Raw genomic sequence first — 20,086 nt, forward strand, 5'->3', positions numbered from 1 at the left:
TACCTCCTTCCATAGGTATTGGCTCTATTCTCCACTATGTGGGTGGACAATGGGCATTTGACCCTCCATGCCAGAAAAGCAGTTTCATCACTGTTTGCGCTGCATCCTTGCTAATAACTTCTATTTGCTCTGTTTAATGTTTAACAGTGGACACTCAGCTTAATAATGTTAAGTCAATATAAATAAAAAGCAAGGAGCTGTGCAGATTAGATGCATCCAGCAGGATCCTGGTGATTGTACTGTAAGTACTGCCATATTTTTTCAAAAGAGGCTTTGAACTCATATTAACTGTGTGAAATGCAGTTGATTGTATGGGATTTCATTCAAGTATAGGTGACTTTGTTCACTATACCTCTTACATTTATCCTGTGAGTGGAGCCTTTCTTAAGACCCCAATGAGCCAGCAGAAATTGGTGCGCCAGTGGAAACAGTCTTTGAATGAAGGCATTTAAAAAAAAAATATTGAGAACATTTAGGACTAGATTAATCTAGTGTGTTAAGATATGGCCTGAGTACACCAAAAATGTGTGGGATTTCCTTGAATGCATTAGCCGACACTAGAGCTGTGGAAACTGGAAACACGGCCTGGTCTCCCAACCCCTGTGACTTTCTGGTCAGCCCCACTCCCTTTCCTCCCCATAATGTCCCAGTTGGCTGCAGGGAGGTGAACTTGCCTTGAGGAGAGAGAGAAAAATAACCATTGGATCACAAATAGCACAGGGAAGGTGGGAACGTTTCCATGACTAATGACTATTCCATTCTTTTGTTTTTTCAAGGGAATAGTTCCAAAGGAAAATGGAGTCCATCCTCTGTCTGTGTGTGTTACTTGTTGGGCTTCATGCTGTTGTCCAGCCTCATCACGTACCTGACCACCACAATGACCAGGATGGTCAGACAGATATTAATCCCCCACAGCAGCTTACTCCAGTTGGAGGCAATGTCATAACTGAAAACAGGTCCTTTCTCAAACTAGCTCCTAGCAATGCTGACTTTGCATATAGATTCTACAAGCAGATTAAATCAGGAGCAGCTGACAAGAACATTTTCTTCTCTCCTCTAAGCATCTCCGCTGCCTTTGCAATGCTGTCATTAGGTGCCAAGTCAACCACTCTAAGTCAAATTCACAAAGGACTCTCCCTTAACTTGACAGAGATTGAGGAGAGGGAGATACATGAAGGTTTTCATCATCTCATCCACATGTTAAACCGTCCTGACAGTGAGATCCAGCTGAATATGGGAAATGCCCTTTTTGTAGATGATCAACTGAAACCACTAGAGAAGTTTTTGGCTGACGTCAAAAGTCTGTATGAGTCTGAAACTTTTCCTAGTAACTTCCAGAATTCTGCAGTAGCTGAGAAACAGATCAATGATTACATAGAGAAGAAAACCCATGGGAAAATTGCCAACTTGGTCAAGGACCTTGATCCGCTCACTGTAATGGTTCTTGTCAACTATATTTTCTTTAAAGGTAAGATGTTCTACAGATGGGTACATAACACATATACAGGCTATGAAATGCTGATTGGGATCTAAGACAAAAAAACCCTGCTTTTTTTAAATTAAGGGACACTGTCAAGGTGGTTAGGTCTATGAGATCACCCAGGTTGATACTGGTCCCTTGTTAACTGTGATAAACCATTCCATGAAAGTTATAGCCAAAATGTCTAATTTGTGTAGTTAAAGTTGGGCACCATATTTAGTCACTTGAATAAAAGTGGCCTCATCAGTAGGCCATTTTCTGAGCACTTGCTTATTTCTACATAGTCAATAGGAGCTATAAGTGTTCACCACCTCTCTAACACAGGTCATTTTAATTTTACCATCTAAATAAGGAGTTAAAGAAGGACAGCATATTGCACAATTCTGTGCATGGTCTTAGGAGTACAAGAAGTTTTTCTTTGATATTTTACAGACACTCAGTTAATGGATAACGGCTGATCTGCTTTGCATATTTAGTTGCCTGATACTCATTCAAGTCTTCCAACTGAATGCTCTATAAATGATATCTGGGAACTCTGAAAGGTTCTGTTTCAGACCTGGAAATTATCTTGATGAATGGAAAGCTGATAAACTGAGCAGGAAGTTGTCATGTGGGACACTGATGAGGTAGCTTACACAAAAGGAAATAGGCCTTATTCCAGCACCATAGAAGTTAATGGGAGATTTAGAATTTCCTTCAATGGGAACTGGATCAAGCCTATAATGCAGAGGCTGATGGACAAATATGATGAACCTTACACTGCACATATAGAGCAGAAGAAGCTTAAGTTGTATGAGGAAAATACTGGATTTATTAATTAAGCATAAATTGTCAAGGAGTGGTAGATAGGCTAGAGGGTAGGGATAGGATACAGAGGGACCTAGACAAATTGGAGGACTGGGCCAAAAGAAATCTGATGAGGTTCAACAAGGACAAGTGCAGAGTCCTGCACTTAGAACTGAAGAATCCCATGCACTGCTACAGATGAGGGACTGAGCAGCTAAGCAGCAATTCTGCTGAAAAGGACCCAGTGGTTACAGTGAACGAGAAGCTGGACATGAGTCAACAGTGTGCCCTTGTTGCGAAGAAGGGTAATGGCATTTCAGGCTGTATAAGTAGGAGCATTGCCAGCAGATCAAGGGACGTGATCATTCCCCTCTATTCAGCATTGGTGAGTACTGTGTCCAATTTTGGGCCCCACACTACAAGAAAGATGTGGAAAAATTGGAAAAAGAGTCCAGTGGAGGGCAACAAAAATGATTAGGGGGCTGGAGTACATGATTTATGAGGAGAGGCTGAGGGAACTGGGATTATTTAGTCTCCAGAAGAGAAGAAGGGGCGAGGCAGGATTTGATAGCTGCTTTCAATTACCTGAAAGGGGGTTCCAAAGAGGATGGATCTAGACTGTTCTCAGTGGTACCAGATGACAGAACAAGGAGTAATGGTCTCAAGTTGCAGTGGGGGAGGTTTAGGTTGGATATTAGGAAAAACTTTTTCACTAGGAGGATGCTGAAGCACTGGAATGGGTTACCTAGGGAGGTGGTGGAATTTCCTTCTTTAGAGGTTTTTAAGGTCAGGCTTGACAAAGCCCTGGCTGGGATGATTTAGTTGGGAATTGGTCCTGCTTTGAGCAGGGGGTTGGACTAGATGACCTCCTGAGGTCCCTTCCAACCCTGATAGTCTATGATTCTAAGAAGCAACAATCTGCTCTGGAACTTTAATAGATACAGCGGTTTTAGTTAAACAGCACAAACAACTGCAAGAACTTGGTTACTTTACTTTCTTTAAAGATACAGATTTAAGGAAAACCTCAATATCCGTTTATTTATTTGCTGCCAGGGTCAAGACATTCTAGGAAGAGCTAGTGGCCTGCTCCCAGATCAGCTTCAATGTTAGGCACCTAATAAGCCCAGCTGCATTGCCTTAGAACAGATGGAGTAACAACAGCCCTGACTGGCTGCTGGTTTAGCAGACCTGCTTATAAGCTTGGTCCCCAGAGTCAAGCAAGAGCTTCTTAATATGTAACATGCCTCTTGCAGCCTTGCTCCAGTCTGCTTCCAGCCTCTGCTCTTGCTGTGTTCTAGCCTCTGCTCCTCTAGAGGCTCAGATATCTGGCTTCAATCCCCAGCTTTGCCTCTGGCTTATGACTCTGGTTCTTGCTCGGGCATTTGGCTTCTGTCCCTCCGGTACTGACCCTTGGCTTGTTCCTGGACTCTGACCATCCTGGACCCAGCTCTAACCAGTAGGCCCAACTCTTATTTCAACCAGTAGGGCTGATCACCCATGTCCAGGTCAGCTACCGATTGAGAAGCCCTACACAAAGATGAGGGGCCCCACTGTTACGTTCTGGAGTGCAACCCAGACTGGTGAAGAGTTGTCACCTTTTACCCTACTGCCTTTAAGTGCCTTAAAGCTTTGCTTCTGTAGCCTCTCTTCCTGTGACACCCACAGTCACCAACAAGCATGCACTTTGTGTCTATGTATTGGGCAGCCCTGGTCCAATGCTTTGGATCCAGGAGCCTACCTGCAATAGCACAGGCTTCCATTGGTCTCCACCAGTCTTGGATAACAACTGGTATAGTGACTCCACACTCACCCCAACCCTGAATTTCCTCCAAAATAGGTGTTCTGAAATGTTGAGCCCAGTCCTGGAACAATCAGAAGATCGTTAACACTCCTTGTTTTTTTAAATCCTGGTAAAGAAGTTTCCTGCTGGGATTGTCTGCTAAAATGCAAATTATATAGTTCCTGGCCCCTCTGGTGTAATTGTATGCATTTTAAACATGGGCTTGTCAATCTCCTTCCCCATGCTGATAGTGTGAAGTATGCTTCCACCTCTTATTAGCTTGGTTGGGTAACTCCTGCTTGCCTGGGAAACACATTTTAAAAATGATAACCATAACTTTGCATCAGTTGCTTGCTCCCACATTACGCAACTATATTAATAACCTGTGAGTCAAGAGCTTTTCACTGATACCTTGCATCACACTTATAAGATACATTTGATGCCATTAAAGAATTGGGGAACACTTGAATTGGTTTAGCCAGCTGCCATTCATTACCAGTTCCCTGGTTTGCCCTGGCCCTCAGATTATTCTTAATGTCACAACCACCTCCATTGCATGGACTGCACTCAGGCCAATTTTTCCTTTGTGGAGCTGGTGGCGGCCATACAGAACTTGCAGGCACAGGTGTCCACCCAACAGGCATGGAATGAGTCCCTACAAGCCCAGGTGGCCTCACTAGAAATCCTGGCTCTGGCCTCCCAGGAGCCAAAGGCTCCCACAGCAAGGTTAGTGGTGATCGTGGTCCATTCCAAGGTTTCCTAAACCAATGCAGGCTCCTCTTCTTGCGATACCCCCCAATTGTTCCCCACAGATCGGGCCCAGATAGGGCTCATCATTAGTCTGCTCACTGGAGAGGCCTTAGCCCAGGCCTCCCCGATTTTGGAACAGTCTAGCCCCCTCCTGGGCCAGCTGGAGCAGTGCATTCAGACCAAGACAGTTATTTTCAATGGCCCTTACTGCACCCAAACTGCTGAAGCTATACACATAGACTTAATAGACTTTAACATCAGAAGGGGCCATCACGATCATCTAGCCTGACCTTCTGCACATTTCAGGCCACAGAACCTCTGGCTGAGTTACTGAAGTCCTCAACTCATGGTTTAAAGACCTCGAGTTACAGAGAATCCACCATTTACACTAGTTTAAACTTGCAAGTGACCCATGCCCCATGCTGCAGAGGAAGGCGAAAAATTCCTTGCGTCTCTCTTTTGACTGCACTGCAAACATTACAGCCAGGACATCAGTGAGCTGCCCCATACCATGCTGAATTCCATCGTCTCTCTGCTGACACCAAGTGGAATGAGGCCATGAAGTGTCCTCAGTTTTGGAGTGGATTGAGTGATGATATAAAAGATGAACTGGCACAGGCCAAGCTATTGTCTTGTCTTGACAACCTGATTGACCTATGTATCAGAATTGACAACTGCCTTACCAAGTAGCACCATGAGTGGCCCAGCCCCTCGAGCCCTGGTGATGCCCTGGCTTCTGACCCTCAGCTGTGCACCTTCAACACAGAACCCATGCATGTGGACCAGACCCGCCCATGCCTCTCAGAGGCTGAGAAGCACAGAGGCCAAACTTCTGGCCCGTGTCAACATTGTAGGGGCAGCAGACACTTCGTCTGTAGATACCCTGCAAAGGTCAGACCAGGTCCAGGGTCAGGAAATGCGAAGGGCTATTAAGAGTTAAATGACATTTCAGTGCATCGGAGAGGCTGTGTGCTATTCAAATGGTCTGGCTAGCATGTCACAGTTCAAACATATCATTGCTCAAATGAGCTTGTAGAAGACCTAATCCTCAAAAATGAACTTGCCACATTTAAATTAGTCTGACACACATTAGTAATTCCTCTTTCCCAGTATATTCAACAACATTCTCTTTGTATTTGTCATAAGCTCATTGGGAAAATCCTTTCAGTAATTTGAATACACAGGAAGATGACTTTTTTGTGGATGCAAAAACATCTGTTAAGGTTAATATGATGAACAGTGAAACATATTATCGCACTCGCCGTGATGAGGAGCTGTCTTGCTGGGTGGTTGAAATCCCATACAAAGGAAATGCTGCTGTATTATTTATTCTGCCTGATGAGGGAAAAATGAAGCAGGTGGAGGAGGCTCTGTTGAAAGAGACTGTGTCTAAATGGACAAAATCACTTCAACAAAGGTAACATTGTAACTGCTGCTATATGCATATACGTCGTACTGTAGAATAGGGTAGGATCCCTCATCAAGACAAAGGATCACATTTAAGGTTGGATTGTCCAACCCTGAGAAAGGGGAAGTGCGTAACCCACTATCTTAAGAGGGAGGTGGAAAGGCTTGTTGCCTTAGACATGCCCCCCTGCAGCACAATGTCTCCCAGAGAGCCCATCTTGCACATGGAAGTAACTTGCTACACCACCTACTTTGTCTGGAACCTATTGTGGCAGTGGCAGAGCACTGTCCTTTCACCACCACTTCCAGTCCAACTGCTTCAGGAACCAGGGAAAACATCTCCAATGTAGCCACCGCAGCCCCTGGGAGCTCTGATGGGGGTACCCTAGGTTGACCATATTTCCCTGTGCTGAATATGGGACACCTGGTAAAATTACTTGTATTCAAGTGAGTTCAACGGCAATCAGTCAGAACTATACAGTACAAACATTCAGATTAACAAGTTGTCTGAGCCCCTGTCAAAAAGAAATAGTGCATAGTTGGAGTAATTTTTTATTTACCTGATTATCTTTAAGGTTTTAGGGTTCACACAGGGAGGGGTAACACACACGGGGAGAGGTGACACACACACACATTCCGGTGGAACTCTTTCACAGAGCGGTGTTGACCGACTGACCCAACCCTCCCTGCCCGGAGTTCTCCACCCTCCATAACTGGCTGGGCCGCTGGGACAGACCCGCCTCTCCTGGTACCTGGCACCATATCTTCCCGGGGCAACATGTGTGGGGGACCCAGAGTTGCATGTGCCCCCTCTCCAAATTTCTGCCAGGGGTCTCACCAAATGTGGCCAGCAGCAACCTTTTGGCACTGTGCAGGAAGGAAAGGAAGGGAGCTGCTTCCAGCTGCAGGGAAGGAGGAGATGGGGAAGGGATGACCTGGCCTGTGTCTTTGCAGACTTCATCTCTTCTGCCCCTCTTCCCCTGTGGCTGGAAGCAGCTCCCATCCCTTCCTGCCCACACAGTGTTGAAAGGCAGCTAATGCCTACAGGCTGCTGCTGGCCACCAACATAACCCAGCTGACTCCGGCTACCGCACAGACAGGAAGGGGTTAAGCTCTAAGGATGCATTGTGCATCAGGGCCCCGGGAACCTGACTGCAGGGGCTTCAGTGAACCTGGCCAGAGAGGTGGCTCAGCAGGGGAGGGTGCTTAGGGGATGGAGCAGCCCCACGCTCCCTGGGGGCAGGACCCGGGACATGGGGGCAGGTGAAGAGGGTGCTGTGAAGCCTTCAGGGTCGGGGCATGAACAGGCTGGAAATTGCTTCCCCCTGCCACTCCAGAGCTTAGCTGAAGGGTGGAGAGGCTGCCCCATGCCAGCACTGTGTGGGGCTTTGGCACATGCAGAGCTTGGCTCCTCCTGGCCAGTGCCCCAGGCCGGAGGGTCTTGGGCTTCCCCAGGGCACCAGCCCAGCCAGAGGCAGTGAGGGAAGAAAGGAGCCTACTGGCCAGGCTATTGGTGAGCTGAGCACTCCGACCAGGGGCTGGTTCTCCACACAGCACTGGGAGCAGGACGCACTCCTCCGGGGTGGATATGGAGGAGCAGGGAGGCAAAGCAGGGAAAGGACAGTGAGAGGGGTAGCATGTAAAGGGGCAATGGGTGGGCAGCAGAGGCAACACGTAACCACCCACCTCCTGGTGCCTGCCCACATGCACCAGCCACTGCACCTCGTAGCGCGCAGCCAGTGCTGGCTGGAAAGGGATGGGGGCGAGGCCCTGCTGGCTGGAGGCTGCGCCGATGGACCAGCAGGGGGAGCAGCTGGCCCCGTGTGCTTCAGCTTTGCCCCACCACTAGTCTTGCACACCCACCCCATCATCAGCCACTGGACCCCTTTCCCCCCACTCACTGCTGGTTGGCGGGAGGCTGGCGAGCAGGGATCCAGCCAGCAGCAGGACCCACCAGTACTGATGGGAGAGAGACAGAAACTATGGGACAATTTGCCTGTTTTTAAGAAAAAGTCGGGACACCTGCAGGAGGGCTTAAATAAGGAACTGTCCCTTTAAAAACAGGATGTCTGGTTACTTTAGAGTACGCCTAATATGCCGCACAAGGTACGCGAACCCTTGCTTTTCCTGGATTCCCCCAAGCAGACGTGTTAGAGGTAGGGACAATCCAACCTAAATAAAATAACACGGTTTACTTTTCTCTATACTAGAGTAAATAATCCAGCCTATTGTTTTCTAAAACTCGCAGAGAGTCCATATGTAGCTAAACAAAAATAAAACTGTGGAATTGTAAATTCTTGGTGCCTCTGATATTCCACCTATAAAATGGAACAATAATATTTACCTAGCAGACGGTGGCATTGTGAATCAAATTCACTGACATTTGAGATGCTCAAATAGAATATGTTATAAAACTGCAAATCTTTAAGTGTCCAGCAATTTGACAACATTTTACCAGAGTTTTGTGTTTCTTTTTGAGCAGAGAAATCAACCTGTACATTCCAGCATTCTCTGTATCTGGTACCTATGATGTGAAAGAGCTGTTTGAGAAAATGGGTGTGGTCGATGTGTTCACTGACGAAGCTGATCTGTCTAGAATCACAGAGAAAGCTAAACTGAAGGTGTCGAAAGTAAGTTTGTAAAATAGAGATGGTGCTAACTGGTTTGTCTACTCTTATGACTTATATTTTAATCTTTGTAAATGACCCAGTCCTGCTTCCAAAGACGTAATTGCAAAGCGACTCACTGCCAGCAACATAGATAGGACAGGGCCACAAATTAGTGTATATTCTAGAATTAAGCATTAATTTGCCTATTACAGTTAATACAGAGGTACTCTGAGCACACTTCATCTTCTAGGACATTGATGTAGAAGTAAATACCATCCAGGAGGTGTACAGAGAAAAGCATAGGAGTACTTGTGGCACCTTAGAAACGAACAAATTTATTTGAGCATAAGCTTTCGTGGGCTACAGCCCACTTCATCAGATGCATAGAATGGAACATATAGTAAGGAGATCTATATATACACATACAGAGAACACGAAAAGGTGGGAGTTGCCCAACCAACTCTAAGAGGCTAATTAATTAAGAGAAAAAACTTTTGTAGTGATAATCAAGATAGCCCATTACAGACAGTTTGACAAGAGGTGTGAGAATACTTAACATGGGAAATAGATTCAATGTGTGTAATGGCTCAGCCATTCCCAGTCTTTATTCAAGCCTAAATTGATGGTGTCTAATTTGCATATTAATTCAAGTTCAGCAGTTTCAGCAGTTGAATTAATTTGCATTTTAATTCAAGTTCAGCAGTTTCTCATTGAAGTCTGTTTTTGAAGTTTTTCTGTAGCAAAATTGCCACTTTTAAGTCTGTTACTGAGTGGTTAGAGAGGTTGAAGTGCTCTACTGGTTTTTGAATGTTATGATTCCTGATGTCATATTTGTGTCCATTTATTCTTTTGTGTAGAGACTGTCCAGTTTGGCTAATGTACATGGCAGAGGGGCATTGCTGGCACATGATGGCATATATCACATTGGTAGATGTGCAGGTGAATGATCCCCTGATGGTGTGGCTGATGTGATTAGGTCCTATGATGATGTCACTTGAATAGATATGTGGACAGAGATGGCATCGGGCTTTATTGCAAGGATAGGTTCCTGGGTTAGTGTTTGTGTTCTGTGGTGTGTGGTTGCTGGTGAGTATTTGCTTCAGGTTGGGGGGCTCTCTGTAAGCAAGGACAGGTCTGTCTCCCAAGATCTGTGAGAGTGAGGGATCATCTTTCAGGATAGGTTGTAGATCTTTGATGGTGCACTGGAGAGGTTTTAGTTGGGGGTTGAAGGTGATGGCTAGTGGTGTTCTGTTATTTTCTTTGTTGGGCCTGTCTTGTAGTAGGTGACTTCTGGGTACTCTTCTGGCTCTGTCAATCTGTTTTTTCACTTCAGGGGTGGGTATTGTAGTTTTAAGAATGCTTGATAGAGATCTTGTAGGTGCTTGTCTCTGTCTGAGGGATTGGAGCAAATGCGGTTGTATGTTAGAGCTTGGCTGTAGACAATGGATCATGTGGTGTGTCCTGAATGGAAGCTGGAGGCATGTAGGTAAGTATAGCGGTCAGTAGATTTCTGGTATAGGGTGGTGTTTATGTGACCATCACTTATTAGCACAGTGGTGTCCAGGAAATGGTCCGCTTGTGTGGATTGGTCTAGGCTGAGGTTGATGGTGGGATGGAAATTGTTGAAATCATGGTGGAATTCCTCAAGGGCTTCTTCTCCATTGGGTCCAGATGATGAAGATGTCATCAATGTAGCACAAGTAGAGTAGGGGCATTAGGGATCAAAAGCTAAGGAAGCGTTGTTCTAAGTCGGCCATAAAAATGTTGGCATACTGTGGGGCCATGCGGGTACCGATAGCAATCCCGCTGACTTGAAGGTATATATTGTCCCCAAATGTGAAATAGTTGTGGGTGAGGACAAAGTCACAAAGTTCAGCCACCAGGTTAGCTGTGACATTATCGGGGATACTGTTCCTGATAGCTTGTAGTCCATCTTTGTGTGGGATGTTGGTGTAGAGAGCTTCTACATCCACAGTGGCCAGGATGGTGTTTTCTGGAAGACCACCGATGGATTGTAGTTTCCTCAGGAAGTCAGTGGTGTCTCGAAGATAGCTGGAAGCGCTGGTAGTGTAGGGCCTGAGGAGAGAGTCCACATAGCCAGTCAATCCTGCTCTTAGGGTTCCAATGCCTGAGATGATGGGGCGTCCAGGATTTCCAGGTTTATGGATCTTGGGTAGCAAATAGAATACCCCTGGTCGGGGTTCTAGGCATGTATCTGTACAGATCTGTACCTGTGCTTTTTCAGGGAGTTTTTTGAGCAGATGGTGTAGTTTCTCTTGGTAACCCTCAGTGGGATCAGAGGATAATGGCTTGTAGAATGTGGTGTTAGAAAGCTGCCTAGCAGCCTCTTGTTCATATTCCAACTTATTCATGATGACGACAGCACCTCCTTTGTCAGCCTGCCACACACACAAGTGAAATGTCAACTATTGCTAACATAAAATAATTCATGAGCAAAGACATATGACGGTAGTTTGCAAACAGGGACCACAAACAGGACTGCCAGTGGTGTAGCCAGGTTTTAACAGCAGGGGGAGCAAGCAAACATAAAAAAGGCGCCCCCTTGGTCCTCCTCCGGCCATGCCCCCCGGCTCCTGTGGCCACACGGTGCCCCCTCCCGCCCTTGGCTGGCTCCTCCAGCCACACTGCAGCCATGCTGTGCCCCCCCGTCCACGCCGCCTCCCGCCATGGCTGTACAGGGAGGCTGGCAGAGGACGGAGGTACGAGGGGAGGTGAAGGGGAGGGAAAGGCAGGGGTACGGGGTACATGGGAGGGGTACACGGGGTATGGAGCTTGGGAAGGGGTTACCGGGGATGGGAGTGGGCTGGACTTCCTGGGGCTCTGTGTGCAGAGGGGGCTGGAGTTGCCCCCGGGACCAGGAGAGCCTGGGAGGGGCTCGCCACGTGCAGCACCAGCCCAGGCTCAGCGCTGGCCCTACCCCTTGGGGGGTGGGGGAAGAAGGCAGCGAGCCCCGCCAGGCATGGTCCGAGCGACCTGCAGCCCGGCTCACCCGCTCAGCCCAGGGGGCGCTGCCCTGCCCGGGGCTGCTGGCGGAGCCTGGCTGTGGGCAGGTCACCACAGCGGGAGGGGGGAAGTGCTCTCCCCTCCTCAGGGGAGTTTTATTCCGCTGAGGTGCCTGCTGGGAGTGACCGGCTGCGGGTCTGCCCAGTGTGGCTGCCATGAGCAGCGCAGAGCCGCAGCGTCCGCTCCTCCAGTATTCAGGGGCTCTGCCGCTGCCTCTGCTTTGCGGCCGCACTGGCGGGGCTCTCCTGGGCCAGCAGGAATTGCTGGCTGCGCCGGCCAGCAGGCGTCGCTTCCGCACCTGCTGCCCTGAGGGGAAGTGGCTGCTTCCACTGAACCCCGCTAGCTACGCTACTGAGGACTGCATTAAGGTGAACTAGGAACCTTTTAGCTCCTGTCTGTAGCCTCCACATGGGGGAGTTACAGCACAGCACTTTGGTGCACACTCCTATCCACACCACAGTAGTTTGACCTGCGGGACAGTGTAGAGAAGCCCCAAGTGAGTTGCCCAAGGTCACAGAAAAGGCTTGTGGCAACATCTTTCCTCAACACCCTTCCTGATACCTTTCCTCCCATTATGTAATACTTATTGCATGAGTAGTCACATGGATCCTGGATTGTGGTGCCACTCAGAGTAAGTAAGAGTAGCAAAATCTCACGCTGAGTTAGTATAAGGAAAAATTCCTTTGTGTTTCATTAGGGACAAGGAAGAAAGAGTTCTCAGTGTATTTCAAAAGTCTCAACTAAGAGGAACAAATTAACATTTGGACTATGAAATACCCATTCATACTACCCAACATAAAAAATATATTAGGCAAAACCACACAAGGGCTCCTTTCCCTCCTATATCATTTGTCACAATTCATCTTGAACTATCTTCAGGTTTCTTCTGAAAACTAATTCTCTGCTGCATAATACTATTGATTATTTGTGAGTAGGGCTAGATAAACATTTTCAACAGAAACTTTTGGCAAAAATATAGATTTGGAAACACTGAAACATTTTGCAAATTTGTGTTAATTTTACCAAACTATTCATTTTGGGGGAGGGAATTCTTATAAAAATCAAAACATTTTGTTAACTTTTTTTTCTAAACCAAACCCTTTGGTTTGGGTTTTTGTTTGTTTGTAACAAGTTTTTGTTTCAAAATTTCCTTTACTTTTAGCTGACAAAATATTCAGAATCAATTTTAAAATGGCCAAAATCAGAAAAGAAACATTTTGATTTTCCTAAATAAAATGTTTTGTTCAACAAAAAATAATTATTTTCAACATTTTGATTTTGCCGAAAAATTTGAATATTTCTTTTTAGTCCAATCCAAAATTAAACTCTTTCAACATTTTGAATTAGCCAAAAAACCAAAACATAAGAACATAATCACAGCCATACTAGATCAGACCAATGGTCCATTTAGGCCAGTATCCTGTCTTCCAATAGTGGCCAGTGCCAAGTATTTTAGAGTGAATGAACAGAAAGGCAATCATCAAATAATCCATCCCCTGTCATCCACTCTCAGCTTCTGGCAGTCAGAGCATAGGATTGCATCCCTGATCATTTTGTCTAGCAGTCACTGATGGACCTATCCTCCATGAACTTGTCTATTCTTCACCCAGCTCTGTTTGTAATAATGAGATAACTCTTCTGTTGTGTTCCACAGAGACTAAGGGAGCCCCTCTTCATGAGGTCAGAGAACAAGATATTAGATTCATTCAGCTCCATCTGTAAAAATTAGTTGGACCTAACCCTTTCAAATATACATAGAAAAAACACCCATTGAACTCATTATTCTGGTTTTGTTTCAATAGTTTTTTTCTTGAGATTTGGTTTAAAAGTTCATCCCCAGATGTTGCTCCATGCTCTATACTTACATTGTGATCTTTGCTTCATTTTCCTGTAGGTTGTTCACAAGGCCCTGGTGGATGTTCATGAGAATGGTACTGAGGCTGCAGCAGTCACTGTGATGGAGATTATACTGCTGTCTGATACATTTCCTCCTCCTCCTACCATTAAATTCAACAGGCCCTTCCTGATGATGATTCTTGAAAAACCCACCCAAAGCATCCTCTTTATGGGGAAAATCATAAACCCTACTGAAAAATAACTGTCCAGCCACTCTACATGCCCCAGTGATTTGAATGAGTGGTGTGCAAATTCTCATGAGCATGTGCATGTACAACAGACAAATTGGTGCTAGTGACCATAACTGAATTGTAATTGAAATAAATTCCATACAAATAAAACACGACTGTGGTGTCTTCATGTCTACATACAGCCCAGTACTGTATACTGGGCATGTATTATAAGTGGGGGGAAATGGGACAGTGAGGTAAGAGCGGGGGAGATCACAGGAAAGTTGTTTGAAAGCGGTAAGAAAGGTTGGTGGAGACATCAGAAGAAAAAGTGCTGCTTGAGCCCCTCTTCCACCCCATCCTCCTTTACAGAATAAAGAACTGGGGCACTTCGCAGGATGGGAGAAGATTGAATTTATCCTTCTGTGGCCCCTACATGGTTCTCTCCTAGTCCAAAACTCTCCACCTCCAATCCAGATTTCCTCCCAGCATCTCCCACTACATCATGCCATCCTCCCCCCAAAACAATTCATTCCATTCTCCCTTAGGCCTGGTCTACACTAAGGGGTGGGGTCGAACTAGGGTCGCGTAGCTGAACTCGAAGTACCCTAGTTCGAACTACTCACCCGTCCAGACACCGCGGGACCGAACTCCGCGGCTCCCAGGTCGACTCCGCCACCGCCGTTTGCAGTGGTGGAGTTCCGGAGTCGATCGGAGCGCTTCCGGAGTTCGAACTCCGAGAAGTTGAACACTCCACGTCGACCCGGACGGTAAGTATAGACCTACCCTTAGACTCAACCTTGCCAGCCTAGGCCACTCCTGGGATCTCTGCAACTCCTTCTAGCCCAGCCCCCAGCTCAGGAACACCCACTTTCAGGCTGAGAACACCTCTTCTCCCTGTCAAACCCCTCCCACGATCACAGCAACACCTCTCAGCTCTGAAACCCTCTCCCACCACACGCTGCGGGGCTCAGAACACAAATATATGCAAGCCCTGGAATAACTTTTCCTGGGGGTTGTAACTCTTCCCCTTCCAACCTGACAGCCACCACCAGGCTTAACATCTCCTTTCCCCCAAAGCTTATATATTCCCACATCAACTTCCCCTTTTTGGTGGACCTAGGGAAGCAGGACCAGAGACTTCAAGGTGTCCTATACTCTGAATAAGCCTCCCAGAAGCCTGGAACCCCTGATCTGTTCTCCTTCCTCACTACAAGCAGCTCATGTGCTGCAGGAAATCCACAGGCTGGAGATTGTGGGGAGAATAGCAGAGCCCCATAGACACTAATGTAAAATAGACCTAAAACAGACTGCATTGCTTGACCTTTGCCACCTCTATTTCCCACTTGCTGACAGGGCCAGGAGACTCTAGGGGCAGGCAGCTAAGTGAACTGAAGCCTCACAGATTTGGGGCAGTTTCAGCCCCACCAGGAGTCCCTGTGACTGCAAGTGATACTGCTTCCTGCAATATGTCAGCCACTCCATCCACTGGGCCTCCACCATCAAGTGGACCAAGTCTGACACACAGTGAAGACACCATCTAATGAGGTAACCTTTACCTAGTAATACAAAAACCAAGTGATCCCAGTGTCACAGGCAGGTGATGAGATGCAGTCGGACTATTTCCAGTGCAGTTCCCCCTTAGTTTGTAATGAAAACAGCTGGAATGGTTTAAACAGGATATTGTGTCTTACCACTTATGAAAACATGATAATTAACTCAAAGTAGACATTTGAATGCTGTGTATTATTTGCACTGCGGCTTCTCTTTTGAAACCCAGCATTGGCATCTTCCTGATACTCCTTTATTGTCTGCTTTCCTGGAAACTGTCTTCCTTGGTCCCATCCAAAGCCACTGTCTGCTTTCTGCTGATTCCCCTAAAGGCTACATAAACACAGGCTTAATTTATAAAGACAGTCTCATTCCCAGCAAACCAGACTAGGAGATAACCGTCTTACTGCATCTCCAAATTACTGACCTCCAAATGTGCAGCGAACACTGGGTCTACAATTCTCCACTCCACTGACACCACTGATTGATGGGGAAGGTGACTGATCTCTTCCTCCAATACTGGCTAAAGGAATATCCCATCTTGCCACTCGAATTGGTCTCCTAAGCCAGGCTTGTAAATTCAGAAACTCTGCGCTTGCAGAAAAAATGGAAATACTGGAAGAATTCCAAGCGTACTATATACTAATAATGGTTCGCTTTTATATAGTGCTCTTCATTCATTGATCACCAAAGTTTTTTCATTGTCTTTTATGTGAGAGAGATGTGTGTTCTCTCCTTATTCCTTATGTCCTTGCTTATAATAAGGTCCATAAATTCCAAAGCCAGAAAGGACCACTGTGATCAGCTAATCTGACCTCCTGTATAACACAGGTCAGAGACCCTCTCCAAAATAATTCCTAGCACAGATATTTTAGAAAAGCGTCTGATCTTGATTTTAATATTGCCAATGATGGAGAATCTACAATGATCCTTAGTAAATTGTTCCAACAGATAATTACTACTCTCACCATTACAAAATTATGCCTTATTTCCAATCTGAACTTGTCTAGCTTCAACTTCCAGCCATTGGACTGTGTCATACTTTTCTTTGCTAGACCATTATCAAATATTGTTCCCCTTGTGGCTATTTATAAATTGCGATCAAATCACTCCTTAACCTTCTCTTTGTTAAGCAAAATAGATTGCGCTCTTTGAGTCCATCACTATAAGGCAAGTGTTCTAATTTTGTCTAATCCTCTAATTCAATATCCTTCTTGAATTATGGACACCAGAACTGGATACAGCATTCCAGTTGCAGTCGCACCAGTACCTAATACAAAAATTAAATGACCGCTCTAGTTCTACTTGAGATTCTTTTTATGAATCCATCTTTTTACATATGTATGTAGCCCTTTTGTTCACAGCATCCCAGTGAGTGCTCAGGTTCAGTTGATTGTCCACCATGACCCCCAGATCTTTTTCAGAGTCACTGTCTCCCAGGACAGAGTCCTCCATCCTCTCGATATGGCCTACACTCCTTGTTCCTACATATTTACATTTACATTTAGCTGTGTTAAAATGAATATTGTTTGCTTCACCCATTCCCCCAATTTTTGTGTCATCTCCAAACTTTATTAGTGATGATTTTATGTTTTCTTCCAGGTCATTGATAAAAATGTTATCTAGCTTAGGGCCAAGAACCAATTCCCCTAGGAACCCGCTTGCTCTGTGATGATTCCCCATTTCCAAATTACATTTTGAGACTTGTTACTTAGCCAGTTTATAATCCAGCCCCTAAAGCCCCTGTATTACTCCAGCCCGGACCACCAGGCTCACAATCCCCTTTTCTCCACAACTCTAACTCCTACCCCCATTCCCAGAACCTCCACCCTCAACTCACACTTGTTGCTGGATACAGAAAAGCAGGAGCAGAGGCAGCAGGGAGGAACTGTGGCTGTAGGGAGCACTATACACTCTTAAAACGTCAGAGAAGCTGGAAATCCTCCTCTGTTCTCCTCCCTTTATTGCTTGCAGTCCAGGTGCTGCAGGAACTCTAGGAGCTGGAGACTGCTAGGAGCATTGCAGAGAGCACTTAGATAAACAGCAGCCAAGACACTAGTGGCAGCTATGTGAGTCCAGCCTCACAGATTTTGAGCAGTTTCAGCTGCACCAGGAATCCCTGTGACTGCAAGTGATACTGCTTCCTGCAGTGCATCAGCCACACAACACAATGTAGCTCATAGCTCTGCCATTATTGGTGGAGTCTGGCTCCTTTAGCCGCTCATGTCCACTTTCATTTTTTCTCAATGTTGTAATTCAGTCAACTCATAAATCACCCAAACTCCCCTGGAACAGAACATTCCAAAAGGCTTCTGTGAGATCTTTGGTTAAGATGCAAACTGTCTCATTTGAGTTGTTCTGACCTAGACTCTTTACACAGGTTGTGACTAGGGGGGAGAGAGGGATGCATAGGTGTTGTATCTCCTGGAGCTTATGTTCCAGCCAGCCACACAAACTCACTGTCTTAGCCCACTCCTGCAGCTTCCCTTTTGAAACCCAGCTTTCTCACTGGCCAGCTGTGGCTTCTTCCTGATTCTCCTTCATTGTCTGCCTTTCCTGAGAATTTTCTTGCTTGCTCCTATCCAAAGCCACTGTCTGCTTCCTGCAGATCCCTCAAAGGCTTCACAAACATAGGTTTAACATAGTTTATTGAGACAACCTCTCTCCCAGCAACCACACTAGGAGATAATTGTCTCCCTGCATCTCCAAATTACCTACCTCCAAATGAGGACTGAACATTGGGCTTACAATTCTCCACTCCACTTACATCTCTGATTGATGGGGAAGGTAACAGATCTCTTCCTCCAATGCCAGCTAATGGAATATCTCATTTTACCACCCAAACTGGTCTCCTAAGCCAGTGGTTTCAATCTGGGGTACAGTCAACAAAGGTCTTCCAGGGAGTACATCAACTCATCTAGATATTTGTCCAGTTTTACAAAAGGCTTCATAAAAAGCACTAGCAAAGTCAGTACAAACTAAAATTGCATACAATGACTTGTTTATACTGCTCTACATACTCTACAATGAAATGCAAGTTCAATATTTGTATTCGAATCGATAACAGTGGTGTTACAGAGATAGCTGGGAGTGCTGGTGGCGTAGGATCTGAGTGGGGAGTCCACATATCCAGATAGTCTTTCAGTGAGAGTGCCGATTCCAGATATGATGGGGCGTCCAGGATTTCCAGGTTTGTGGATCTTGGTTAGTAGATAGAATAACTCCGGTCGGGACTCCAAGGGATGTTGATTTGTTCCTGTGCTAGTGTAGGGAGTGTCCTGAGTAGATGGTGCAGTTTCTTAATATATTCCTCAGTGGGATCTGAGGAAAGTGGTCTGTAGAATTTGGTATTGGAGAGTTGTCTGACAGTCTCCTTTTGGTAGTCAGACCTGTTCATGATGACAACAGCACCTCCTTTATCAGCCTCTTTGATTATAATGTTAGGGTTGTTTCTGAGGCTCTGGATGGCACTGTGTTCTGCACGACAGGTTTTGTGGCAAGCGATGTTGTTTTCCCACAATTTCTGCCTGTGCATGTTGGCAGAAGCATTCTATTTATAGGTCCAGACTGTCATTTCGACCCTCAGGAAGAGTCCATGTGGAGTTCTTCTTCTTGTGTTGTTGTGTATCAGTGCACTGTTCAGTGTTATCTTGAAAGTATTCTTTGAGTCAGAGAAGGCAAAAGTAGATTTCCAGATCATCACAGAACTGTATCTTCAGGACCAGACTTCAGAGAGAAACTGCTGCACTTCAGTTCATTTGCAAATTTGACACCATCAGCTCAGGATTAAACAAAGACCGTGAATGGCTAGCCAACTACAAAAGCAGTTTCTCCTCCTTTGGTGTTCACACCTCAACTGCTAGAAGAGGGCCTCATCCTCCCTGATTGAACTAACCTCGTTATCTCTAGCCTGCTTCTTACCAGCATATTTATACCTGCCTCTGGAAATTTCCATTACATGCGTCTGACAAAGTGGGTATTCACCCACGAAAGCTCATGCTCCAATACATCTGTTAGTTTATAAGGTGTCACAGGACTCTTTGTTGCTTTTTACAGATCCAGACTAACACAGCTACCCCGCTGATACTTGACAATATATAAAGGGTTTCCTCCTTGGGTAAAAGTGGGAATACTGTCAGGAAAAACCTTAGCAGAAACTATCCCTCTACTGATGATCACTTGGTGAGAGATCCATTGGACCCTACAAGATCTTTCAGGATGCAAGTCTGACTACAGTTATAATTATTACATAAGTTTTGTAGGATTTCCATATCATGGATAATTGTAACTTTACCTATTGCTTTAATAAATTTGTTGTACAGATAAGACTTTATACTTGTGATTCTGTCTGTTGTCATTATCCTTGACCTTTGTGTGTTCCTAGAACAGGGGTTCTCAAACTGGGGGGTCAGAACCCCATGGGGAATCATGAGGTTATTACATTGGGGGGAGTCGCGAGCTGTCAGCCTCAAACCCACATCCCGCTTTGCCTCCAACATTTATAATAATGTTAAATATATTTAAAAAATGCTTTTAATTTATATGGGTGGGGTCACACTCAGAGTCTTGCTGTGTGAAAGGGGTCACAGTAGAAAAGTTTGAGAACCCCTGTCCTAGAGCCTCCAAATCTGAG

General features: G+C 45.7%; 1 protein-coding gene across 1 annotated transcript; it reads left to right on the plus strand.

Moving 5' to 3' along the window:
- The first annotated feature begins 138 nt into the window (after positions 1 to 138).
- Positions 139 to 14,073, plus strand: LOC123369394 (alpha-1-antitrypsin-like). Its single transcript, XM_045014958.1, has 5 exons — positions 139 to 241; positions 777 to 1,468; positions 5,943 to 6,213; positions 8,686 to 8,833; positions 13,731 to 14,073. The coding sequence occupies exons 2-5, from the start codon at positions 796 to 798 to the stop codon at positions 13,932 to 13,934; spliced, it is 1,296 nt and encodes a 431-aa protein (XP_044870893.1). The 5' UTR covers positions 139 to 241; positions 777 to 795; the 3' UTR covers positions 13,935 to 14,073.
- Positions 14,074 to 20,086: the final 6,013 nt, after the last annotated feature.

This window comes from Mauremys mutica, chromosome 4, assembly GCF_020497125.1.
Source record: "Mauremys mutica isolate MM-2020 ecotype Southern chromosome 4, ASM2049712v1, whole genome shotgun sequence".
Taxonomy (NCBI): domain Eukaryota; kingdom Metazoa; phylum Chordata; order Testudines; family Geoemydidae; genus Mauremys; species Mauremys mutica.

Bases quoted from the DNA above. Each gene is read 5' to 3' on its own strand.
- LOC123369394 (XM_045014958.1), top strand. From the start codon at position 796: ATGGAGTCCATCCTCTGTCTGTGTGTGTTACTTGTTGGGCTTCATGCT. The intron at 1,469-5,942 runs GTAAGATGTTCT...ATTTGTCATAAG, and splicing joins CAACTATATTTTCTTTAAAG to CTCATTGGGAAAATCCTTTC. The intron at 8,834-13,730 runs GTAAGTTTGTAA...ATTTTCCTGTAG, and splicing joins CTAAACTGAAGGTGTCGAAA to GTTGTTCACAAGGCCCTGGT.